This window comes from Camponotus vicinus, unplaced genomic scaffold, assembly GCF_025532165.1.
Source record: "Camponotus vicinus isolate PSW18456_S1 unplaced genomic scaffold, iyCamVici1.0 SCAF_6, whole genome shotgun sequence".
Lineage (NCBI taxonomy): Eukaryota > Metazoa > Arthropoda > Insecta > Hymenoptera > Formicidae > Camponotus > Camponotus vicinus.
In genome coordinates, this window is record NW_028141978.1 from 5447465 (window position 1) to 5470348 (window position 22884).

The 22884-nt window shown below is 31.3% G+C and overlaps 2 protein-coding genes and 1 long non-coding RNA gene across 5 annotated transcripts in view; 1 reads left to right on the forward strand and 2 right to left on the reverse strand.

Annotated features, from left to right (window-relative positions):
• The window catches only part of Hgtx (HGTX homeodomain transcription factor), a 35637-nt gene extending 29676 nt beyond the window's left edge, over positions 1-5961 (forward strand). The window contains exon 4 of the mRNA XM_083102986.1: positions 3467-5961. Within this exon, the coding sequence (XP_082959112.1) occupies positions 3467-3682 (216 nt within the window). The 3' untranslated portion in view covers positions 3683-5961. The remainder of the gene's footprint in view (positions 1-3466) is intronic.
• Positions 1-10263, reverse strand: part of LOC145973522 (uncharacterized) — a 93789-nt gene extending 83526 nt beyond the window's left edge. The window contains exons 1-2 of one of the 3 annotated variants that reach the window (XR_014439499.1): positions 10011-10263; positions 8185-8258 (exon numbers count right to left, since the gene is read on the reverse strand). This is a non-coding gene — a long non-coding RNA (uncharacterized LOC145973522). Of the gene's footprint in view, positions 1-8184; positions 8259-9203; positions 9292-9970 lie in introns of those variants that run through there. The other 2 variants (XR_014439498.1, XR_014439497.1) reach the window with 2 other exon arrangements.
• Positions 10264-12332: 2069 nt separating this feature from the next.
• On the reverse strand, positions 12333-21455 carry LOC145973517 (uncharacterized). The gene is made up of 11 exons (XM_083102982.1): positions 20717-21455; positions 20261-20631; positions 19265-20165; positions 18949-19118; positions 17907-18042; positions 17638-17793; positions 15118-15354; positions 14836-14940; positions 14551-14757; positions 14011-14360; positions 12333-13717 (listed from the first exon to the last, which is right to left on the reverse strand). Exons 1-11 carry the CDS (start codon positions 21005-21007, stop codon positions 13603-13605), a joined length of 3039 nt encoding a protein of 1012 aa, XP_082959108.1. The 5' UTR covers positions 21008-21455; the 3' UTR covers positions 12333-13602.
• Positions 21456-22884: the final 1429 nt, after the last annotated feature.

Genomic DNA, 22884 nt, shown 5'->3' on the forward strand with positions numbered 1-22884 from the left:
TTTACTTATCGGTTATCTTTATTGTCTTTCTATCTTTATTATAGGCTATAATTCAAAATTGATCGATATATGAAAATTATGTTTCTTTGAAACTAGACCTTTAAAAAATATTTTTATGATATGGTAATTATGCTTAAAGAAAAATATCTTTAATTGCTAAAAAGTTCTCGATATAAAATATAAACTGTTTAATAAAATAATGAAGTTGTTATAACATTATGGAGAATACTCAAGAAAACATCGCATATCTCTTTCTCCATATTATTAGAAAAATATTAAGAAAAACTGTTTAAATTATTACACGTTATACAATTAAAAGAAATAATAAAAATAGAATAGGTTATTCACCTATTCCATAGAATAGGTTATTCATAAAAATTGTTCAGACAATTGGATAAAAATGTACGCGACATTTTGTTTATACGTTAATTGCACAGTTAATTTATAACATTTATCTAACTATTTAGTTTCGAAATGATCTCATCATAGAGTTTCGACTCGAACGAGAACTTGGTCGCGCGAATTTTGTCGCTTCACGAGGGTGAGAAGTGAGTCACACGGCCCCGTAATCTTTCGCATAATAAATTGTCCCGGCAGCGATATCAACGGCGAGATCAGATGCTATCGGTATTATCTGTTATAGACGGGGGAGAGGAGAGACGAGATGGAGGGTAGGTAGACGACCGCGGAAATCAGTGCCGCTCTCTACGGTGCCCGCCCTAAGAGCTTTACGCGAGTTACAAATGCGGTTTTGTATCTAGCTCGCGGGACAATGTAATGGGCTTAGATAATCCTGATTTAATAAATCGAACAGTTGTGAGACGACGCGCAGCATCGACGACGAGGGAACAAGAGGGAGGGCGGAAGAAAGGGGAAAACGACGATCACCGGTATTCCCCGCCCCCGTTTCGCAATGTGCGCGTGACTAATGCGTTCAAAAACAAGATGGATGAATCCCGACCAAGACTTCCTTTGCATTTACATTTTCGCACTGTATCAGTCGTGACAATTTCAAGAATAACGATCGGAACGGCTTTGCGGTTGCATCCCCAAATCGGTTTTTTATCGTTTCGTCGAAAAAGGACGAATCGTCGATTTTTCATTTTTCTCAACGCTAAATCACCCAGAAATCTTTATCTACATCATACAATGTGGCTATTGTAAATTTTTAAACAATATGAAAATAATAATGTTAAAGTATTCCCAACGATATGTAGTAAGAGTAAAATTTTATTGGGATATATATACATATATTTCTGATAAATAAAAAATTTTATAAAATAATAATTATGAGATATAGTTTAATAGAAATAAAATAGAATATAAGGCTATAAATTTTTCAATTATTTTATAAACACCAATCTTGATATTTATATATAAAATAATTGAAATAATGTATATTCCATCGGGCAATTAATGCATTTTGAAAAATAGAATATGACAATATTTTTTATTTACAGCATTTGCGTTTTTAGAAAAGTAAGATAATATCATATTTGGATTTAGGAACGATGTAACTATAAAAATGCTTTGCCGTCTTTAAAGTTTGTTTAGCAAAGTAAACCAGGGTCGATACTAATAGAGGGAAACTAGGTCGGTTTACGCGCGCACGCGATCCCGAGGGAGAGTTCGGTAAACTTAGCATCAATTTTGATTGTCCTCAGTTTCGCCGAACCATTGAACGATATCTCAGAAATTGTGAATTCTCGCGGACGGAAGGAGCTTGTTTATCGATGGCATGTAACCATATTCGATATTTCTTTCCCCCCGAAATATTTATATATTTTTTGAAGAATATAATACTTTATCAATAAATGAACGTATTAATAATTCGTTCCTTTATTGATAAAGTATTATATTCTTCAAAAAATATAAAATATAAAATACGTATTAGTATCTCAAAAACATTTTCTTACTCCGATAATAATTGAGATACCTACTTATTGATGATATCTTTATATGTCACATTTCGAAAGAAAAAAAACATTTTAAAAAATGTGAAAAAATTTGTTAAATCGAAAAAGATTTTTTAAAATATACAATTATAAACTTCCATTTAATTTGGACAAAATAATCGAGCAATTTTTTGTTTATCAAGCGACTAAGTTTAATGACGACTAAATTTAGCGCCGCCTAATCTTTTTCTCTTGTCTCCTGTCGTCTTCTAGTCTTCGTCTCTTTCTTTTACACTGTCTTTTTCTCTCTCTTTTCTGCTTTCTTCATGAAGACCGAGCATGAAATACAAATTGGATTTTCGTTGCCGGGCCGAACTGCTTTTTTACATCCGATGCTTGCCTGCAGTCAATCCCTGCAGATTGTCCATTCGCCTGCCTCTCCGTTATCTTAATTCCTCGAGTATTTTAATTTTCATCCGAACAGCCATTAACTTTTACGGCCGGCCGTTTACTTTTTAATTCGTTTACCGCTTCGCGCCCGCGCTCGCTCACCGAGACGCTTATATCTTTAATTTAAGCTCTCGACTTGGCGGCCATTGAACAAGCCTGCGGATTGGGGTTGGATACGGAAAAGCGGCGGTGGCGGCGGCAACGGGGGTGACTGGAGGGGGGGAGGACGAAGAACAGGAAGAGAAGGAGGAGGAGGAGTTTAGCGGGGGCCACATGGGCTGGCATGGATCGGGGGTGGTTTGTGGGTGCAATCGCGCTACGGTGAAGCGTTCCCCCGTGCTCCCCTGACACCCGTTACGTTAATTAAATACATTGTTGTGGGGACACAGACTCCTACTGTGTATCTCGAGCTTTATAGGTGCGGAGGGGCACCTTAAGTTAACGCCATTTCCAAGCCCCCCCGTCCCCGCGGGAGACTGGTCGCCGATGAATTTTCTCCGGGATCCGTTAATTCAAATGTTATAGACGCCCGCTAGAGTCGAGGTCGGCGTATTAATCGAGAGAGATCGAATGAAGACCGCGAGCGAGCAATGTTAAGAGTATCAAGAGTCGGTAATCTCGATAAACGGTCATTTCGCGATGGAGATTTTTATTTCGAAGATTGTTTCATCTTTTGGAGAAATCAGATTAACATATTTGCAAATATTTAAACAAACCATCTCACCAGATATCCTCCATTTATTTCATACTTATAATTTTATCAAAAATAAATTATGATGTTACCGTGACATTATGTGTCAAGATTTGTTTAGGGTAGTAAAGATTATTATTATTCGATTGTGAGAAAATTATTTAACCAATTCTTTGATCTTGGAAACGTTTTACTTTTACATATGTATACAAAAAATTTCAGAAATATTGATTAAAAAAAAAAAATCCTCCATTACCTTATACTACTTATTATACTACATTTTATAAGCAATATAAAATTGCGTAAACATGAACAGTTAATTAGAAGTACCGAACTCGATCTTAATCTTCCGAATGTCGGCATACATCGAAGAATACAAAATGACGATTGAAAATCTACTGACACAAGCATTCAATTTCCGACCTTTCAGGTGTGGTTCCAGAACCGGCGGACAAAGTGGCGGAAGAAGCACGCGGCGGAGATGGCGACGGCGAAACGACGGCAGGAGGAGGTCGAGGGCGTCGTCGCCGAGGGTGAGGACGGCTGCAGCGACGCGGAAACCGATGGTGGTAGCGGCAGTGGTGGCGGCGGCGAAACCGCCGCGAAGAGGCTGCGAAGGGAGCTCGAGCAGCAGTACAGGCATTGAGAACCGCCGGTCGGGGCGGCGGGGGTGACCCGGGGACACGCGGGGACGCGAAAAAAGGGAAAAGAGGGTTGCGAGAGGAGAAGGATAAGGCGTGGCCCGGGGGCGGCGCGTACCCAAGGATTCCTCGCGGCTTGTTCGGAGAACAACGCGCGTGTCGGCTCGCGGATGATCGCGGAACGAGTGAACGGTGGCGCAGAGAAAGAGAGAGAGAGAGAGAGAGAGAAAAAAAGGGGAGACGTACGTATAATATACGTGAGTGTGTGTCCGCGTGTCTTTCTTCGTGATTTAGCCGGACGCTTAACGCGGCATCGCAAGTGATGTACGGGATGTCCGGGAAGTCTTTCGCGTCTTCCTCGGGACGAAAGTACGAGAGACGATTTAAAAAATTTAATAGAGAGCGGAGAGAGGTCGCGAGAATATTGATGCTGCGTGGAGTTGATTCTTGTTGAATTATAAGCGGAAGATAATTAAAAGGTTTATAAGGAGATAGAGAGAAGGGGTGTAATTTCCGGTTAACTACGAGGATTTTATACTTGGACTTTGATTAGAAGTTTTTAATTATCCATTCCCTAGTCTTTCCTAAAGGTTAATTTTTCAAAATTATTAAGGCGGCCGAGAGAAGCGCGAATTGGAAGATGCCTGATTATCAAATCTTCGCGTTTCGCGATAGTGCTGAGTTGTTTGCAATCATGCCGTTATAGTCGAGGATAGTCTTCTTGGAGCGAATAGACCTTTATGGCGACTGTCGTAATTTTGACGGATGCTTCGATTGACTACGAAATATTGCGAATATCGCGCTGATTTTGTCGATGGCGGATTTTGTGAGTGCTCAAGAACTAGCGACTCGGTTTTGATTAAACGTTAACCAAAGAATAATTATTTATATTGAAATTGAGTGTTATATAAATTAATGTGTAAAGCAAAATATATTCCCAGCTTGTTTCGAATTAATTATGAAAAGTCGCGAACAATAAGTGAGCAAAGAAATTTCTCGACAAGAGGCCGAATAAAAAAATTGACGCACCGTAATTTTGCCATCCGACAATATAATTTAGTGACCATTTGAATCCGAACTACGTATGTATTATTGTCAAATTAATCCAAGTGATTAATGTGATAATTCTAAGTATCAATAATTAAGTCTATCGATTTGTCGCTGTTTCACGATCAAATGTCGCCGGTCCCGAAATTCTGAAGTGTCGTTCGGTCAAATTGAAATACGAATCAAGGACGATCGCGCGGTTGTCGACCCGAGAAAGTCTAATTAATCGCGAGCAGTTACGACACCAATTTATTATCATAAACTGAGCTTGCTTTCGTGACTACGGTAATACTTCACGATTACCTTGCTCCAAGAGATAAATACGAATCTAGATGTGTATATTAAATGAGTCTTTTAACGTAATCGGAATTGGCTCATTAGACAGATATATTACATTTTAAATGTCGATATTTATGTACAAATTTATTTTTTCCGGACAAGATTATCATGAAATAGCATATAATCATAAATTAATCATTTTTAAGTTATTGATAAAGTGTGATATCGATAAAAACCTGAGTCACGTAAATCTGTATCTATCAATTTGAAATCAACTTGACAACTTGAATCGTGTGATAACTTCGTTGCTCCAATTACGTCGTGTTTGACACGAAACTATAGCGACACATCCAAATATATATTGTTAACACCCTTCTGGATAGGCGAGCGTGTGTTATCAGGCCCAAAATCTCTCGATCACGTGTACATATTTAGTCGCTGCGAGAGCATACGGAGGAATCGATAGGAAGGGTTTGTCGAGCTGCTTACGCGATGGCAGATTAGTCGCTGGGGCTTTGTTATCCATCCGACAAACAACGCACGGCAAATATGGTAAACAACGCATGGCAACGTAACGTCAGCCCCCGTCAAGGAGGTGTTTTAATGGATAACCATAAATCCAAGGACCCGGCAATCCGTACGCCATTCTAACTAGTCGACTATCATTGGGAAAATGGCGCGGCAAGACCATTCTCTCGGTTAAATAAATAATTTTATGGTATAAATGTTGGATTCTCTGGATTCAGAGAACTATAAAAAAATTATTTCCTACGCTACGTTTGATTGATCCATTGAGAAAATATGTCGTTCAAATATTATTCACGAATATGACAAAATATGATGAATATGGCAGATCGCTTTACAGAACAGTGCCATTTAACATCCGATTTTCCCCTCATATGTGCTGCTTAAAATATAACATTATCTATTTAAGAAAATAAAAAAAAGAAAATATCTTTCTTTGTTAATTTCTTGCAATTTTCTAATCGCGTGTTCAACCAATTGAGAAATTATAATTCAAATAATGCAAAGTAATAATTTTATAAATTGATGATCTCTTTAATGAGTTGTGCGTGTAACTACTATAAAGTACTATAAAATAATTCGACGCCATATGATTTTCGCTCTCTTTTTTGTTATCGATGTATAAATATCGTTTCTGTTAAAAGAAAAAATTCTAGAATGGATTTATTTTTCCATGAAAATTTTAAAATTATGCAAAAGTCGTTAAAGATATTTTCTTGCTTAAGGATCGAAAATTGTTAAAAAATTGTTTCACTTATTTTTGTATAATTTTTTTTTACGTACGGATATTTATTTATATTATCAAAAGTGCCAATTGCAAGAAATAAAGGCAATTATTTATCGTTTTGTTTCTCTGCAAACTTTTTTAAAGTCACAAATCTACAGTAAAGATATTCGAGAGATAATTCGGGGAAAAAAATACATGAAATTCTTATACATCTGAATAAATGCATGTCGAGAAATTCCACGAAAAATGGATTTTGTATATTATGTAGATAAACGATAAACGTGAATGTGATATCTAACGTATTTAATACGGCGTTCGGTTTAGGCGCATAAATGAAATAAGTAGATATCATCTATTGTAGACTAAAATATAAAAAAAAACGCTGAGAAGTATAGAAGAATATAGCATATACATACAAATAAATCGCACATGGCGTGCGTCTAAACTCGTAACTCTGGCTCTGTTTTTCTAGCTGCACTTTCTTACATTTTCTGCATTTAAATGAGACAGGTGTATATTCTGACTTTAGAGAGGAAAAGAAAAGCAAAAACAAAATACAGAAAGTGCAACTAAAAACGACGAACCTTTTGTATTCTTGCCGCAGATTAATGCTAAATATGGTTGCCTGATCCCAAGTTTTATTTACCTAATTTAAAGATATTATTTTAACAGAATGTACATTATATCGTACTTTATAATGCGTGCTGTGAAATTTTCATTATATGCTTTAATAACTCTATGTTAAAAAAGATATAAAAAAAGTCCCTATAGTACATAAAAAATATAAAGATATTTTAATCAAATATCCAAGTAATGCTCTTTTTATTAAAACAATTAAAATTACGTATCTGTATAATGTGATCATTAAATATTAAAATTCTATTTCTTAAAAATTTTTATACACGTGCAAACAAATTTTCTAAAAGAAACTAAATTAATAAATTTCATCCTAAAATATGTAAAAAATGATTGTGAAATACATCATCATTACTGAAATGTAAACTACAACTTAGTCTGCCATTTTTAGTCAAACGTGCGACGAGAATACGAATTATAGAACTTGATAAGCGTTAATCGCCATGTTCAGAAAGATTTAACAAATGGGCAGAACTTTGAATTCAAAAGGCTGATCAAAAAATGTTTCTAAACATAGAAAAAAAGAACAATGAAGAATGCTATTTTGCGTGCTGCGATTAATCGAGCAATCGTTTCTTAAAGCGCTAAGTCTCTTGTAACGTCTATCAAGTATCCGACAACACACATTGCTGTACAGTAAACTTAGGTAAATTGTTATTTGAAGAGGTAGAGACAATCTGTATAAAATATTGTATAAATTATACATACGTGTTATCTATCGCTTGTGTATTATATCTCCAATTTAATAAATGGAACACGTATTATGGTAATTGTAGAATTATATTGTATATCTCATAATGCATTCACTTCATTTATATCCTCTCCCATCCATTTTTCAATTATTACATATACAATTTTCAGTTTTGTTTATTGAAACTATTTTAACAATAAGTACGTTTCCATTCAATCAAAATTTTTTGAAAAAAGAGTTATTTAATACATGCTCGTTTCATTTAAGTTTAAATAACAAAATTAGAGGGAAAACATTGTTAAAATTAAAGATTCTTTAATACTGACAATATTAATAATGTTCATAATCAAAATGGTTATATGTTATTTTCGTTTGAGAATTAAATTCTTTGCTTTAAAAAAAAAAAGGTATAACATCTGAAATATAGTTAATAGAAATATGAAGTATATTTATTTGAAGTATATTTTTTTGGAGTATATTTATTGTTAAATTAATGGTGTGCAATAATATAAATAAAGTAAAAAGAACTTGGGAAGAGACAAAGTAAAAAAGTATATGTAATAACCCACCAAATAATTCAGTGAAATATATAAGTCACTCACCAGTGATGATTCAGAAATTCATGCTCCTAAATAGACTGTCCAATTCACGGATTTTCTCCCCCCATTTATCATATCTGTAAATAAAAAAAAAGATATTAATATAAATCATATTATATATTATTATTTGTATCAATATGTAATGTATATTGATTGCAGTTATAATAATAGAAATATATAATACGCAATCAATATAATATTTCTTGATTGTAATTATGGCAAATTTGACTTCAATGCAAAGTGTAATGAAATTATAAAATAATAATAATAATAATATAATAAATTTTTTAAATATATGCAGTTATCCATCCTTTTTTACATATATATTATATATATTTATATTTAATATATATGCAGGTACCTATTCTTTTCTTTTTTTTAATTATTATATATAATATATACTTTCAAATGTGCTGTTAATTGATATCTCTCAATTCTGATTAAAGTAGTTATACTATATCTGCATATACACACACATATATGTATATATACATATATATGCTATATGAAATCACATACAATGTGATGAAATTATTTGCATCTTGTGTTAGTCTAGTGATTCTGTCTAGTGTTCGCAAATATACTGAGAAGAAGAGCATTAATAAGCAATTAATCAGTCATTTTAAGAATGCAAGAAAATTAAATATCAAATATAATTTTTTAAAAATAAAATAATTTTTAAAAAAGATATTGATTTTTTGTAGACGAAAAATTAATCACATATTCACGTTTTAATTTTGCTATAAGATATGTGAGATATTATATTAATACACACACACACTATATCGATTAAAATAAAATACACTTATCACGCACATGACGCACACACCTACACGCATTTAGATATAAACACACATATATACATTATATAGTGTACGTGATTAAAACTGAATCCCGTGGATCCTGTGAAATTTTCAACGCTTCTATGCAAAAGCTCGCGAAAATATGTATACATTGAATTCAAAATTTAAGAGAAACGTCTACTGTGCGGAATAAGTTTCGTAAATGATATTAAATATTACCAAAAATAAGACGTACGCAACGATACTTGCGTGCTTGCGTCGAAACAACAATAACCTTGAATAACCTAAACATATAAGTAATCATTTCGATTTATTTATATCGAAACAAGGAACCGTTTTGAACGCCATCTCTATGAGACTTCACGAATTACGGCAGACGAAACCTTGACCATAACTACTGTCGCCTTCTAGTAAAGTAGCTTATTTCCCCCTTCCGGTCCTATATTATTTGCAAGTTTATTCATAAAACATTTTCATATGAGCATGGATTTTTTAAATAAATTCAATAAATTATTCATTTATTTATTTATATATATCATAATGAATATAATAGTTAAAACAAATGTTAAATTAATATATTAATAAGATAAAAGGATTATAAATCCTTGCAATTTGTCTATTTAATATGTTCACGATTAACGACATAATTACATAAAACATGTTTGACATAAAGCGTCACAAGTATTAAAAATGACACTAAAATATTAATATTAAGTCAAATAATATCAATTTATTCGGAGAAAAGATGCAAAGAAAATATTAATACAAAATGTATATGATTATAGATAAATTCATGTGAAATAAATATAATAATATTGCCATAATATCAAGTCATTTATCTATTCAATATCCAATATTAAGCCAAGATGGCTACCATTTAATTTCTCAAAGTTCTGCTCAAGACTTTCATCTGCTTTCGACACAAAAATTCGTGATATTAATCTAGATCTATTTCAAAATTGAAAAGAAGCGTATATTTTACATACGGAATAAGGTTTTATCTCGAGAAGGATGTTAAATATTCACCAAAAATTGATGTAATCCGTGTAATTAATCGCAACGATGTATACTGAAAGTACTAACAGCACTAATTAAATGTTCGATTTCTTTACATAGATCGTTCGACGCGCGTTCGCAAGATCACTTTGAGCGCTATCTGGTGTGGCTTCACAGAAATTACGGCAGATCAAACTTTGACTATAACTACTTGTCTTCTAGTAGAGTAACTTGATTATTTTCGTTCTGTATTACTGTGGTGTGTCCACATTTTTATCAAATATTTCTAATTATACATATATATACTACACACACACATACATATACATAATTTAAAATAATAAAAGGTTATACATATTTATATTGTACATATAATTTAATTTTAATAATTTTCAAATAATTTCAAATTTTAATAATTTTCAATAAATTACCCATACCTATTATTATCAATATATAATTATCAATATATAAAAAAAAGAAATAAATGTTTCATTCAGTTATACAGTATTCATATTATATATACTCATCAGTTTCTCGTTTCCATTAAATTTTCCATTAAAAAACGCTTAATATAAAAAAAACGTTACAAGTAAAAATTATATTAAAAGCTAATATATCTTCTAAATAATATCAATTTATCAAGAAAGAAATACAAAAAGTAATATTAATATTCGTCTTATGTATACACACATTTGAAAAGATTATCACGTTTAAGGTCCTTTAAAGTGCGAATATAATATAATTTCGAGCACATGTAATAACATATATAATACACACATAACATATATAACACGTACAATACATACATAATACATATACATAATCTTAAGACAATAAATTTAATTTTTAAAACACAATTTTTAATATTTAAAAAACAAGGACACACATGGCAAATGCGATCTCTGTTAACGAAAAGAGAAGATATCGCAAGGGAGAGAGAAAGCGCATGATACTTACGGGGTTTTCAATTTCTCATAGAGATCTATGTACATAATCTCCATATCGCCGTGTAACCCGGGCGCGAAATAACTTTTTCTCCTTTCGTAGGGGCGAAAGAAACGAGCCGAAAGAAACACTCGTAAACAGACGGTGACACGCGCGACCCGCTCATACTTGCAGCCTCGGGGGGGTATCGATTTCGGATAAGCACGGTGATTAATGTTACGAGAGTTTTTGCGACTCGTAAAGTACTCGGCGTACGCGTAAGCGCGCGGTCCTGACGTCGCTCTCCGAGCTCTCCTCCGGGGAATTTTTTTCATCCTGCTCCCAGAAAGGCGACGGGAGGAAGGGTACGTGCCACGAGGGAGGAGATATACCCGCGGCATATCGGCACTGTAAATTTATCGCGGTGTTAAGCCGTTAATATTCGCACGCCTTCCGACGACCTGGCCTTAAATCAATGGGAAATATCCCTAATTGGAATATGGAAAAAGTTGTGGGGAAGAAGGGGGCCAAGTGCGCGCGCGCGCGCCCGCTTCCCGCCGACGTTTTGGGAGGGGGGGGGGGTGCACTCGAGAGTCGCATTAAAGGATAAAAGAATATAAATTGTCTTAACGAGGGTGGAGGCCGAGAAAAATAGCGAGAAGTTTCCGATTAAGGCTCGGATCGCGCGAACGTGTATTGAGCTACAGATTGCGCGAGAATTATTAACGACGCGCTGAAGTTCGGCAGTTTTGTGAGGGGTCGCGACGTTTGGGCCCTCCGATGTTAATTCTAACGACCGGTTGTATATCGCGCTCCTTCGTCCTGGCATGAATAAACGAATACGATATGCGAACGCATTTATATGTTTAATATATAAACTATAAAAGAGAGAGAAAGAGGAAGACACACTTTACACAAATAATATACAATAATAATAATAATATATAATATTATAGTAGAAATAAATTAGATTTGATAGAGATAAACGTGTATTATATGAAATATTGTAAAATTAAAGAAAAAAACTTCTAATCCAACAAGCGAGCAAATCTTTTATTAATATTCTTATATAGATAGAATAACAGTAAAATCCATGAAGAATTGTTCTCTCCTTCTCTCTCTTAATATCGTATCAAAGATATCTAAAATATATTTCATATTTATTAAATTATTATCGATTCTTCATTAAACGTATATCTGCGAAATCAATTTTTGGAGTTACATTATAAGTGATGGAAAGAATCGTGTAAATTTCCTTCGCTTCACGTGCACATTCTTATAAAAATTCATTAAGATACTTTGAATTATATTCGATATAAATTAGCAAAAGACTTTAAAATGTTCAAAATAGAGAGTACATAAATATGAAAAGTTATATGCACTTAACTACAATTGTTGAAAACAGGGAGCAAATGAAACAGAAAGACATTATAGTTGTAGTTGATGTTATTAATACTTCCGACAACATTATGGCCTTAAATGTATATTATGCATCTCGTAGATAAAGTATAATTGTATATGGCAATAGCGCGAATTGCACGCTGAACTAGTGAGTTTTGGGATAAACTCTTTCAATTTAATCTTTATGAGTGCTATTTAAGAGCTAGATTTATAAAATTTCGCGCAAATCTCACTATATATACATATTCCACTGAAATAATATTCCAGATATTCCAGATGTTATGTCTGATTAATCACCAAACAATTTTGGGCTATTCTGAGCCATTCATAGTGAGCTTACAATGACTTATACATGACGAGATATTATTTATACTTTAAATAAAATTCTTTCTCTCTCCTTCTGTTATGTAGCCATTAAGAAACTTAATTATAATTAAATTTCTAAACTTAATTTTTAACTTCCAATAAAGCGTTTCAAGTACAAAATGGTCGCATTGCAACAATACTGACAGCATAGCAAAAAAGGCAGTTAATGCTGCCAATCGGCCTAAATTGCATATATGTATAAACACATGTATGTATATGATTTATATCAGTTACCATTTTTCATGATCATCGACACCGTCCATATAAAGTAAATAAAAAATATGATAAATTTTACCTCAAATAAATTTCTTGTTTGTGAAAATTTTACCTAAACTCGATAAGGCAAAAAATTATGTCACCGCTTTGTTTTGACATAAGAGCAAACAAAAACAAAATAATCAGCTGAAAAACTCAACTATATATTATTAGTACATACGAGATGATGCTAATAAAGATAATCTATATCTGAATCGAACGAAATCTGACTAATATATATATGTATATCTAGATATAATTATACGAAGCTATACACACATACGCGTATTAAAATATTCTCGAACTATATTTTACTTTTTTTTTTTTAAGGCGAAAGACTGCAATGGAAATACAGAAAGGAATTGCCACCGTTCTATGTATTTACATAGATTACATACATATTCTTAAATGAATGCCAGCACCGACAAAGCTTTCAATATCGTCACAGCCCCTATACGTTTTTTTTTTGCTCACGCATAGGATTTATCATAAAAAATATACCGTTTCATATCTACAAACCATCAAGAATCATTGCTGTGTAATCTTCCTCATAGTAGTAAAACAAAGATTTAGCGCGATATTATACTTAAGAGAAAGATTATACAGCATTACATTAAAATTAATAAAACTTTAATCATAATCGAGTGTTAACCTCGTCTGTGGTCATATCTTCATACTACATGATTGTATCCGAAAACGAGGTATAGAATAATAAATAGGCACTCGTGTTTTGAGACTTTACTTGATTCGGCGACACTTCCGTGACAGTTTGATCATCATACTTGTACCATCTGCAAATATATACATATAAATATATACACTAATAATTGTTATTATAATTAGTATAGGTATACATATATATATATATATATATATATATATATATATATATATAATATATTATATACATATCATGATACTCAAAATTTCTAAAAATATAAAAAAATTTGACCAGAAAATAGTTATACTTTACAAGAGATTATCTCTCTAATAATAAAACTTGTAAAAAAATTAAAATATTAATATTAATTTAACGCTTTATTTTTAATAACTTGCACATATCTTTCGAATTTATCATACATACTTATTGTAAGTAGCATTTTTACAAAACGCTGTGTAATGACCGCCTTCCATCGTTCCATAATGATTGGACATGGCATAAAGATTATAATTATAATTGCGAATATTATTCATCGCCTTCGTATTTTCCACAACGAGATAAGGCTTTAAATTGAATCCCGTGAGTGGAAAATCAACTGCAGTATTGCGTTTCTCTAACCACCCGCCAGTGTCGGCGAACCGGTTCAAATGAATTACAACGATGGGCGCAAGTTTGACGAAATCAAATTTCTTTGTTGCGTCGCGGGGTGTCTGACACTTCGGACATTTCCATCCGCTCACCTTTTGTCCCGTCACAAATTTCTCCATGCAATCCTAACATAAGAGAACGAAACAATTTTTACATACAAAACATATAATTCCCATAAAATGTAACATATCTTTTTTCTTTAGCGAATAATTTAAAATTGATTGAATTATTTATATTATGAATACAAAGCGCGACAAGTTTGTGTGTACATGTTTCATTAAGTAATCATACAATTGCACTTTGTAAAATACTCACATTTAAAGTACATCGATTGGATTGAGATAGAGACATGGTTAAACTATTAAATGTCTCATATGTGGTACTCGCTTGCTTGCAAAATGAACATGTAATGGTAGATTTTAATTGTCCAAAAAATAAATCCGATATTATAGATCTTTGAGAATTCATTGCCTTGTCCCATTCTTTTTCCGCGTTGGTCATTTCAATTGGCATTTTCGCTTCCTATAAACAAAAAAGACAATCTAGTATCTTTCTCTAATTAATTTTCTCTGTGATTAAATCGTTTTAAATCACAGATACCTTTTTAAGATCATTGTGCATCCAGTCTAAGAGAAACGTGAGAAACTCGTGAGAATCTTGTTGTTCATAATTTTCAAACTGCAGTTTATGTTGTCCTACTGCAACCTAGAAATATTAAGAATTTAAAAAAATTATATTAGCATATGAAAAAGTCAATGCAAAAGACAAAAATTTAATTCAAGTGCAAATATAATTTAAAAAAAATGGAAGATGAAATGATTCAGAACTTACTTGAAAAACACAAGATTAGAATTCAATTTTTAAAAATAAAAATTAAAATACCTTTAAATCATGAGGGGATATACTTTTATAGTGACCTCTCCATAGCACTTTAATTACTTGAGCCACTTCCTCCACGACTTGGCTTCGTGTCATATTATCGTTAGTTGTATTGAGATCGTCGGCGTATGAGTTGTCGGTGAAATATTTTGCCAAATTTGTCGTGTTACTCAGACATTGAATGATACTGTTCATATAACAAGAATTGCCCAAGTTCTTCAGGCCGGTTATGCCCGGATGCTGTAAATACAAGAGAGTTATTTTTATGCTGATAAAACATTATTAATGTATCAAATCACTGTATCAGAAGTACACACACGCACACCATACACCTTTTGTGTTATGACAAGAGATAGTATATTAATGAGATCTCTCCATTGAAAAATACATTTTAATTTTATCGCTCGTCTCTTATACATAACACTCCATTTTAATCTTAGATCTTATTTTAGATATACTTAAAATTTTTAAACAAGCTTTGATCGCCTTTTCACGATTACTGAAAATGTTTTGAAAATTTATTTTTATAAAATTTTCAAATACAATAAAAGAATAAGTACGTGCAAATGACTAATCTTTCTTAAAGTTAGAAATTCGCAGTTGTAGAACTACGCGATCTACTTTCGAGCGTAATGTAATTAAGAGAGAGCAAGGAATTTATGGACTTATTTACATCAACACAAGCGATGGTCAATCAAACCTTATAACACATTTATTTTGACGTGTCTATAAATAGATGATTTGCTATTTATTATCTTTTAACAAATGAAACTTTTAACAAATTAAGCTAATTATTTTTCAATTTAATGCTAAGACAAAAGTGCAGGATTCTTATAAGTGAAAAATTCATTAAGTTAATTAGTTTCACGAAATAAATAATTATAAAACAAAAGAACTAAAAGATATTCAATTACTGATACAATTATTTTTAAAAGAAGTATAAATGTATTCTGAAGATACTACATTATATAAAGTGATTAATTTTTTTATTAAATATCTCTCTGATGAATTATTTCAACATTAATATAAACTACACAAAGCATAAAAATATATTTTGCTTCTTCTCACTATTGACTACCTTCTTAAAATAATTAAGCAATTGCAGTGGAGTAAATTTCCTTTGAAGATACACCATTGTCTAACATTCTCTAACATTTTCCATCACATTCCGGCGAGAGATTACTTGATCACAAGATAATAAACACTATATCCATAGATATGCTTGACTGTATTATTGTGCATTAGATTATAATTAAACATTATACCATTATATTAAGTTAGTGAACAATTAAAAAAATTTGCCAGTGTACTTATATATACTTATTTAAAATATTTATTTATATAATTTTTCTAGGGGATAATTAATTTTAATAATTATAATAATTTTAATCAATTTTAATAATTAGATTTTAATAATTAGATATGTAGAGAATATTTCTTTATAACATTAATTTAGTGGATATTTTTGAAAGGCAACACGTTTGACAGGCGATCCCGAATCTGGTTAAATATTACTCGGACACTAGCACGTGTGTACAGAACTACTAATCTAAAGTTCGTCTGCAGATTGGATTAAGAAACCCCACCCCTGTTTGCGTACATGTGCACATTTATCGTATTATATAGCATGTGACTGTGGAACACGTGTTCAACGAATCGCAAAATTTCGATTTCGTTTATTGATTGATGATGTATTCCTACAATTATTATTCCTACATATTAATAAATATATTGATATATATATATATATATATATATATATATATATATATATATATGTATGTTGTAATTTTAATGAGCAGTATGTATGCAGTGTGTTAGATATTATCGGCCCTTTTCTTTTCTTCCTTCTAATTATTCTTATTGTTATTTATAATTTTTTTTCTCATACTACTATTTGCTTTTAAAATAACTTTTGAAATAGAATAATTTTTCACCAAACTGTTATAAATCCAAGATTTCATATTTTTACAATATGTATTTCCATTTAAATTATATATTTTAAACTATACACATCAATCTAATCTTTAAATCATTAGGATAGTGTTTAAAATAATTTCAAAACAATTTTAAATTAAATTCTGATAGTGACATTAATTGATATTTTAATATCTGCATGAAGATTTAAAATAAAAAAATTAAATTAAATTAAATTAAATTAACTTACATTTCAAAATAAATAGCAAATATAAAATTACATTACTATAAAAAATTCGATATAATTATAATTATACAAAAATTTAAAATGATAATATGTTAACGATAAATAATATTGTATTTTTGATTGTGTATTGTTATTATATTATCATTCACAATCAGTATCATATGCGCAATATTATACCAAGCGCTATTTCATATGAAATGAAAAACTGAGAACCCAATACCATAATTAGTTTTGTCCAAATTTTTGTCCCCAATGTGTTAATGAAAGCAAAAGCTGCGATAAATAATGTCTGTAAGACCATATTAGAGCAATTTTGCTGGAAAGCGCCAGCGTACATTTTTGTCCGGATAAGTACTTACAACACTGCCGTGAATAGGAGTCATTCGTTCCTCCCGATTTCCCCAACTAAGAGGAGACACTTTGACGTTTTCATTTCCAATAGATCCATTCTGTTTGCGAGGCGATATATAGGGCTTAGAAGTTCTATCTACCTGAGGTGCTTTACGATCTCCCAACTAATGGAATTTAACGCAAAAATGTTCGTGTGTAATTATGCGTTTGCTATTTTAAACAGATAAACAAAAGAGAACAAACTGATAGTAAAAAAACATCACAAAATTATTCATACCTGCAGTAAATTTGGACTTGAATAAGAGCGCTCTAAGCCGGTGTTAATGGATGAACCATCCGTTTTCAAAGGCTCCTTATGAATGTCACTATCATTTTGCTTCATTGTTTTTTCTTTTTGCTTCCTTTCCAAATCTCTACAATCATACAATAATACAAATTCAATAAAATCAAGAAATAAACTTACTATAAAATCAAATTTTCATAAAATAAAGAAGAGAGAGAAAAAGACATATTACTTATTAAAAAAAATCATTCAACAGTATTCTTTTTTTCACAGTTCTTTTTTTGAACTTTGATCTTTTAAAAATTCAATGTCAGTATGTATGACTATCCATATGAAAAATAAATTTTCATTTTGTCGGTGCTTTCCAGAAATAATAGATATATTATTGCCAATTAATCATGTTTCTACTGTTATGATGTCACATGTGTTAGTATCTATTCAAACATTTAAAACGTATTTTTAAAAAATACAAATTCAGAAACTATTAAATAATTTTTTTTCTCTCTTTTTCTTTACAAGAAATTTATTAAATAGTATAAATTTATTATAATTTTCTTCCAATTCAAAATTTATGTAATAAGGATCCCGCACATTTTATATGAAAAAATTGAAATATGTTGTAGTTTAGGTGGATCAAAAGTTTCTTCAGATAATATCTTCATATAAAAAATATCATCATATCTTTTATACTTTTATACTTTTGATTTTCGGACTTTTTGCCCGAGAAAACTTTTAATCAGCACCACCTAAACTACAACATATTTTAATTTCAGTCAATTTGACCAAAATCACTTTTTTCATAAAATTTGCAGGGTCCTTTATATATAAATGTACAGATATTTCACACATGAAGATGTGAGATTCAATCATCTTCCCTGTTATTAATTATAATAGCTTATAATTAATAAAATTAAACGACCATTGCCTTCTCTAATTTTGTACTGGTCTATATTTTGTTACTATTAAAATGTATTGTTATAAAATTTTTATATAATATAATTTTTATATAATATTAATTGAATATGTGTATACTTACTCATATAGTTTTTTTCGTTTGCTTTCAATTTCTTTGATTTGGTTTTTTAAAAGAGACAGATTGAGTTCAAGATTATTCTTCTCTTTTTCATCATTGGAATTAAATTTTATCATATGTGCATCTTTTATATACATATTAAACTCATTTTCAACTTCGAGATACATTTTGTGCTGCAATATAAATATTAATAAGAATGTGATATATTCATAAAAATTTATTGTATAAAAATAAGTAAATAAAACTTATTCAACATTTACGATTCATATACTGTGAAAAAATTAAAATTATTGAAGTAAATTGTTAAATAAATAAGTACCATGGCTTCTACTTTATCATTTAGAGATTTTATCTCATCGCGTAAATATTTTTCATCATTAGCACTGTATTTATCATGCTGCGAATAGAGCGCACATTCGTGACTCAATAGCTCCTCGGTCAATTTCAACTTTGATCTCGCCAGTTCGGTTAGCTCTTTCTTTAATTTTAATATATCTTTACATCGTGAATCGTTCGTCAAGGTCGCTGGTTTACTGCTGCGATCGATGATTGGCTTCGCGTTTATCTCATTTTGTGGTGCTTTGTTCGGTGGTATCTTCTGTTGAGGAACTAATGCATCTGGACTCTCTAATTGCGCATGCACATTATTACCGATTCTCGAAGACGGTCGTTTACTGTCGATTGATATCGTTATTTGACTAGTAAAACTTTTGGGTTTGACTGAAGAAATGACATCATTACTGCTCGATCTGGCATGTTTGGATACTACTGACTTGTTGTCACCTTTATCCATCTCCTCATCAACATTGATGTTAGAGGTTTTTGTATTATTTAACTTGCTCTTCGTAATCTCGACTTCGTTCTCGTTTACCCATTCCGGATATTCGATTGCCTCTAAAATTTCGTTCTCAATGTTTTTAGATTTGATAACTTGATTATCTACATTAGGATTTGTCGTGAACGCCGGATATCTCTGTAGCCATTCTTGATATCCTCCGTTTAGAATCTTAATCTTGTTATACTTTGTACCAGGATCCCAATTTTCTAAAATATCCTTTAATATATGTACATGAGTAGTGGTTGTCAGAGACTCTTGCGTAGTATTCCAATCCAGCAAGATTATAACGTCCACATAACGTTCTGCTCGACAATTATATAATTCATACGAATGCTTATCTTCATATGTTGAAAGATATTTCACAAAGTGGTAACCCAGCATTCTAAAAATAAATTCATCATGAGAAATATTTTAGATATCAAATATAAATTAAAAAAAAAGAAAAAATTATAAAATATAGTAGAAAGATTTATTTACCCTGTTTTAATCTCAGATTGTGGAATATTAATGCATTTAATTTGGAATTTATCAGAAAATATTCTAGATTTGTCATAATTAATCTTTTGCCTAGTATCAATGATCAAATATCTGTTACATTTTTGTAACAAATTATATAATTGATTGCATGATATAAATTTATCACTATCACCATATAAAGGATCATCAGTTGGTGTTTCTGGTAATTTCAAGCCTATGTCATTGTTTGGTGCATATATCTCTGTTACTTCTATCCCATCTGTTTCAACTTCCATTTTTTCTATTGTATTGCTACGCTTTTTGGAATTATGCTCATAGCGTATCTCTAATTTTTGTTTCAAGTCTGCAAGTATGTTTTTCGCTTCATTTATCTAGAATAAACGTTCATATATTTTTGCTGTTTATATAGCATATATAATATACAGCTTTAGTAATATATGCTGTATAATTTCCTACCTGGTCAATGGTCATATTCGTGGAATAGATTGATTTACCAGCCTTATAAACCCGAGTTTTTTTTATCCACTCGACTGAATTCAACCATCTTTTTAAAAAAATGTACGCAGTCTCATCGTCTCCCTGCTTCCTCGCTGTTTCAGACTTCTGTCGCATAGCGGGAAGTCTTGAATAGATATTATGTGGTTCCTTTCCATTATAATTAATCTTGGCTTTTTCTGCGAGATCATTTATTGATTCGTAATTGATTTTATGTAAATTCACTGCGTCAGACATTTTGCTTGCTTTCATTTAGTTTTCAGCACAAGATTGAGATGGTGACAATCTCCACAGTGACAGTTTGAATGACAGTAGTTTGCACTGCTGTCAATCAAATGATAAACAAGTGTTAATTGCTTAATCTAGTTAGGACCACATACAGGTCATAACAATTCGTGGAAACGGCCGCATACTGAAAGATACTCGAAGACGTTGACAGTTTTGTCAACGACCGTGTATCGCTGTCACGTTACCGAGGAAACCACAACGTCACAGTGTAACAGTGTAACAAATTTTCCTCTCTACGCGATGCGATGTAGATTTGTGCTCCAAACCAGAGTAAATGCACGGCGCGACTTAAAATATCTCTCCATGAATTGTAGATGTCAGTCGTGCTGAGGTTAATTCACCGTCAGGTCGCTGATAACGACCAACGATTCTCCAGGACGGCAACTCTTTTTTATAATGCAATGTTCACACTTCGTCGACATCCGATGTGTGATATCCAATAGAAAAGCTTTTTTTTTTTAGTGATTTTAACTAGTAATATTTTGAGATCTAGAAACGGTAGTTTTCTATTGGACATTGGACATCACATGTCAAATATTGGACGCAGAGAGAAGACTGAGAGATGTCATGGTCTGCTTTTATGCGATCCCTGAAAGCGATACTCCCTCTATGGACATTGAAAACGTGGACATGAACTACAAAGCCAATGTCCATGAATGTTCTCAGAGGGTAATATATAATGTGCACAATTTCTGGTTTTGTTCCGTGCTATGTGCACGAAATGCCGGTAGCACCAGTGCTGTATAACAAGATACTTATGTATGTAAATTGATGGTAAATAAATTATTCAATCGCGAAAGATACTGTAATATTCAAAGATGAAATAAATATTTTTCTATATTCATTGTCATATTTATATCTTTTTATTTACAAAACACAAAATGCTTGGGAAAAACATTTTTACCCGTATTTCTATAAATCTTCTTAATTAGCAGTAAACTGATCTTTGATATTTATCAATCATTTTTTTAATTATTTAAAAATTTAATTATTAATACATGTATAGAATTTGTCAAATTAATCACTGATTCTTCTGAAGTTTTTATAATTAAGACTCGAAAAATATAGATGTTGCAAAATATTTTAAGTCTCTTCCTTTATATAAAATATAAAGAATTCATATGTTCCATTTTAATATAGCTAACATTATTTTTATATATTTTTATTATAATTTTCATAATAACATAATATTTTTATGCTTAATATAATATTTTTATGCATAATATTTTTATGCCAAATACATATTACAAAATATATGACAAAATATAATACAAATTTAATATAAAATATAATTCGAAATTTAATACAAAATAATTTATTACATGGAATAATTTATTACACGAAAATGTCCAAAATATACGTATAATATAAAATTTACTAAAAATTTTTACATAGTCCAGACGAGACTGATCAGCGAAGATTAATTACGCGACATTTATTATTCATAATAGATATGCATTAATAGAATTTAATAAGTTTTATATAACGTAAATAATCGTGATTAAAAGAGTCATTAATAAAATTATTGATCGTTTCTTCGATTGTAAAAGAAAGTATTTGCATTACTGGCGCATTTTGTATAGATTATCAAAGGAAATATTCAAAATGAAAAGATAGAAATAAACTTCGAAATCAACAATTAAATTACTAAATAAATCGCGATTTAAAATTCGCGAGAAAACGCGACGAATAAATAAATCGACAATAATCGAAATATTCGATTGCGAGATACGCATAATTTTTATAATATGATAATCGAAACCATCAATAGACACGCGTGCGATATAATTATTATCACACAAATGATGACAGATGAAGATATTTTGGCAAACATTTGTGAT

Bases quoted from the DNA above. Each gene is read 5' to 3' on its own strand.
- LOC145973517 (XM_083102982.1), bottom strand. From the start codon at position 21,007: ATGAAAGCAAGCAAAATGTCTGACGCAGTGAATTTACATAAAATCAAT. The intron at 14,758-14,835 runs GTATCTGTGATT...TTTTGTTTATAG, and splicing joins TGCACAATGATCTTAAAAAG to GAAGCGAAAATGCCAATTGA. The intron at 14,361-14,550 runs GTGAGTATTTTA...CTCTTATGTTAG, and splicing joins CCAATCGATGTACTTTAAAT to GATTGCATGGAGAAATTTGT.